The sequence below is a fragment of the Diachasma alloeum genome, unplaced genomic scaffold (genome assembly GCF_001412515.2).
Source record: "Diachasma alloeum isolate Michigan unplaced genomic scaffold, Dall2.0 Dall_scaffold_00341, whole genome shotgun sequence".
NCBI lineage: Eukaryota > Metazoa > Arthropoda > Insecta > Hymenoptera > Braconidae > Diachasma > Diachasma alloeum.
Genome location: NW_021680480.1, coordinates 155,023 through 158,530, shown reverse-complemented (window position 1 = coordinate 158,530; position 3,508 = coordinate 155,023). Strand labels below are relative to the sequence as shown.

The 3,508-nt window shown below is 38.5% G+C and overlaps 1 protein-coding gene across 1 annotated transcript; it reads right to left on the bottom strand.

Moving 5' to 3' along the window:
• Positions 1-210: 210 nt before the first annotated feature.
• On the bottom strand, positions 211-1,609 carry LOC107040742. The gene is made up of 2 exons (XM_015260960.1): positions 1,442-1,609; positions 211-1,350 (listed from the first exon to the last, which is right to left on the bottom strand). The coding sequence occupies exons 1-2, from the start codon at positions 1,607-1,609 to the stop codon at positions 211-213; spliced, it is 1,308 nt and encodes a 435-aa protein (XP_015116446.1).
• Between the last annotated feature and the right edge of the window lie 1,899 nt (positions 1,610-3,508).

Sequence of the window (3,508 nt, the reverse complement as noted above, 5' to 3'; positions counted from 1 at the left end):
TACAATTTCAAAAAAAGTTCAAGAACATCGGAGAGAAGGTTTTGAAATAAAAAAAAATGCAGATATATATATAAACCTAAAATTTATTACATCAAAACTGTTACATGGAAAAATAAAAAACGTTTTTGGTACTAATAATTGTTCATGTTTGAATCATATTTTTCACTCCTCCACTGATTGGATGATATTCCACTATACGATCATGTAAAATTAAGCAATAGGCTGCAGTTTGAACGGAAAATTATGATCAGACTCGAATTCAAGACGAATATCAACTGGTCCGGACTTCAAGTACTCATTTTGCTTTGAACAATCGATGACAATAAGTGGAGCATAGGTGAGGAAATCTGTCTTACTCAGAAGTGGCTCAGTTTCTTTCCCATAGTAGGAGCTCTGAAAACTTGTATACATATCATAAAGCAAAGCGTACTGATTATGATCGAAATCAAGATTTAGATTACCATAAGGGTAACTTTGAGAATTGAGGAAAAGCTTTACATCGCGGATATTACAATGATCAAAGCGGCTCGCATTCTTATTAGCTTGATTCTTGCGATTAGTTTGGAATCCCATGATGACATAGCGAGGTTTCTCCAATTGAGTTGAGCATTTCACCACCCAAACATGTTTAGAGGTCGCTAGTAGCAGTGGGTATTCGTACGATTCCCAAGCTCGGAAACTAATGGGAATTGGTGCATCCTTAGAAATGTAGTTCAATAGACTGATTTTCTTGGAATCGGCTACTCTGATGTAGGGAATCATCCACTCCACTTTAGTCAGCGAGAGTCTAAATGATTCAGCAGCAGCTTCTCCTACTGGTGCTTGGACGACTGCATTCACGTCGGTGTTTCCTCGTGTTAGGATTAGCTCATGTTTTGCATTCACAATAATTCTAGCATAATTCTCAGGGAAGCCCAACAACATAATCAATGGTATGGAGATATCAAAGTAGCCACTAGCATCGAGGATTGTTCTTTCGTCGTCTTTGAGGATCCAACCTGCATTCTCCAGGAGAGCAGCTTGACCGGGAGTTTGCGACACATAATTCTTCATCAGTGTCGTGATGCCGATATTTTTGTTTCTATCAATCACAACAGCATTCAGTTCATAGCGTATCTCCTCAAATAGATGGAGGATCGCACAATTCACCAATCTCGTGTGCGTAACAGCTCCTCCATCGGTTTTGGTCAAGCGTCCATGTACATGCAGTGCACTCTTACTCGGTAGCAGGCATAAGTCTTGATGTTGAACGGCAATGCGAATTTCATCATTGTTATTGAATGTTGTCGATCCAAAAGGCTGATGTGCATGAATCTCGTAATGAGCGATAGATTCATCAAAGATGATAGGCTACCGAATTTTCAAGATCTCCTCCATGGCTTACGATGGTAGATGATGATGATGCAACAACAGAGAAAACTATGGATTTTTCTCCTCACACTTTTCTTTTTTTTCTTCGTTCCTTTTGGAGTCTCAGGCCCAAGCTCTTGAGGAATTTTAGGTTCTGCCGTGTTAACGCTTCGAGAGGTCGTTGATGACTGCTCGATACTGCTGATGGTGATTCGCTCTTATAACGACCTCCAGTCTTGGTATTGAAAACAATACCCATATCAGACCTTGATGTGTAATCTTATTGTTATTATCTCTCCCCTGAAATTCACCAATTGACCTTCTTGATCAACAATCTTCACTTGGAGATGAACTATTGCCTGTACGGCTATCGGAAGGTAAATTATGTTCGACGGCACTTCAACAACCTTATATCCGGGTGGAACAGTGGGGAAGAATTCATGCACAGTGTGCACTTGTTTTTCATTGATGTATGCTCCAGTGGTAATATTACACTCAACTCTCAGTGAATTGATCCTAAGGATTGTCACTGGTGAATCAGATTCGTGACTAATATGAGGTGGAAGAATCCCACACGTGAAGCCCAATAACTGTCCAATGGAATCTTTATGATTGAAATCCATTTGATGAGTACATTTGATAATACTTTTCAAAGTATTATTGTTGGGTTTAAGGCTGATATTTATGTTATACTCCGCAAGTTTCTCAACCAAATAATTTTCAATATCCTCGATTTCATAGCTTTCCATGGGTATTTCAATAACTCTTTCACGCACATAAAATTTGTTATTCCCTGTGTCAATATTGGGAATGGAATTGAATGTTAATAATTTTGCCAATCCGAGAATGTAGTTTTTCAATGGGGATAATTCAATTGGAGGAAAGTAATGAGCCTCCAGCACTGAGGAAGTGCCTGATAATGTTAGCGTAAAAGATTCACTCATCGTAGTTAATATCTGACTGATGTCTATAGAGCAATGTCGCCATATTTTATATCATTTCTCCATTGAGGAATTTTAAACACAGATGCCCACACACCACCTAATCTTGATATCGTTTATGATTATACTTAATAATGCTACCAACACCGACATAATCTATCAAATCTTGAGGTGGATGAAGGTTACCAAAACTATCAAAATGGATGAATAAATAGGATGAATTCATTGTTTCGTTTCTTGTATGCGATCCAATGCGTTCCAGGTCCATCCTTATGATCAAGGTTGACAATTGCTGATTCATTTTTACGTGGACCTGATATGGGCATGTCGTTTCTCATATAAACGCCACGAAAATATGGGATTCTCATGATCTTAGCGTATTTTACCAAGTTGATATCGGTGAGAACTCGGAGTGGTAGCTTTAAACGTTTTTTAAATGGAGAACCAAGCCTTTCTTGTAGGGTATCAAGTACAATCCTTTACCCAATGCAATGACCTCAATTAATTGGTTATGTCGTTTATTCTCTCCTAGAGCTTTTTTAGCAGCATTGGCATCATTGATAGCTTTTGCTATGCCTGCTGCACCACCAGCTAGAGCTCCGGTGGCACTTAAACCTGTAAATAAAGGTATCAGGAAAGGCAATACACCTCCGATTTTAGCAGGAATAGGTAAGACGCGGGGTAACCGTACCTGCTTCCTACCACCTTTACTTCTAACTGCATCTCGTGTACCCTTGAGCGCTGTTTTAATTGCATCACTTCCAGGATGCATAGAAGTCTTAGCCGCTTGTAGAATTTGTTTGTCAGTTAGGTTGAGCAATGAGAACTTTTGCTCCGTACCTCCCCTCCCATTTTGTGACCAACTTCACTTCTTTTTGTTTTCTAACATTTTCACTTGTTTTACCAAAAACTGAATTATTCATTAATTTGAAAAAATTCTTCTCAAACTCATTGCTGGATTGCTTTCTCAATTCTGTATTTACATCAATGGACGGTTTTAACCATGGTGCTTGATCGGATTCTAGTACTGGATTGATTTTTATCAATTTCAATCCCATATTCAGGCATTGTTTGAGATTTTCATAATGAATGATATAATTTCTTTTAGGAAGCAATGTCGTTATCAATTTCGAAATTTTTTTATTAGGGGGAACAAAATGTTCTGGACAAAGGGGTAAATCCTTGTGAGTCTAAAAGAGCTCTTCAGGATACTCCAG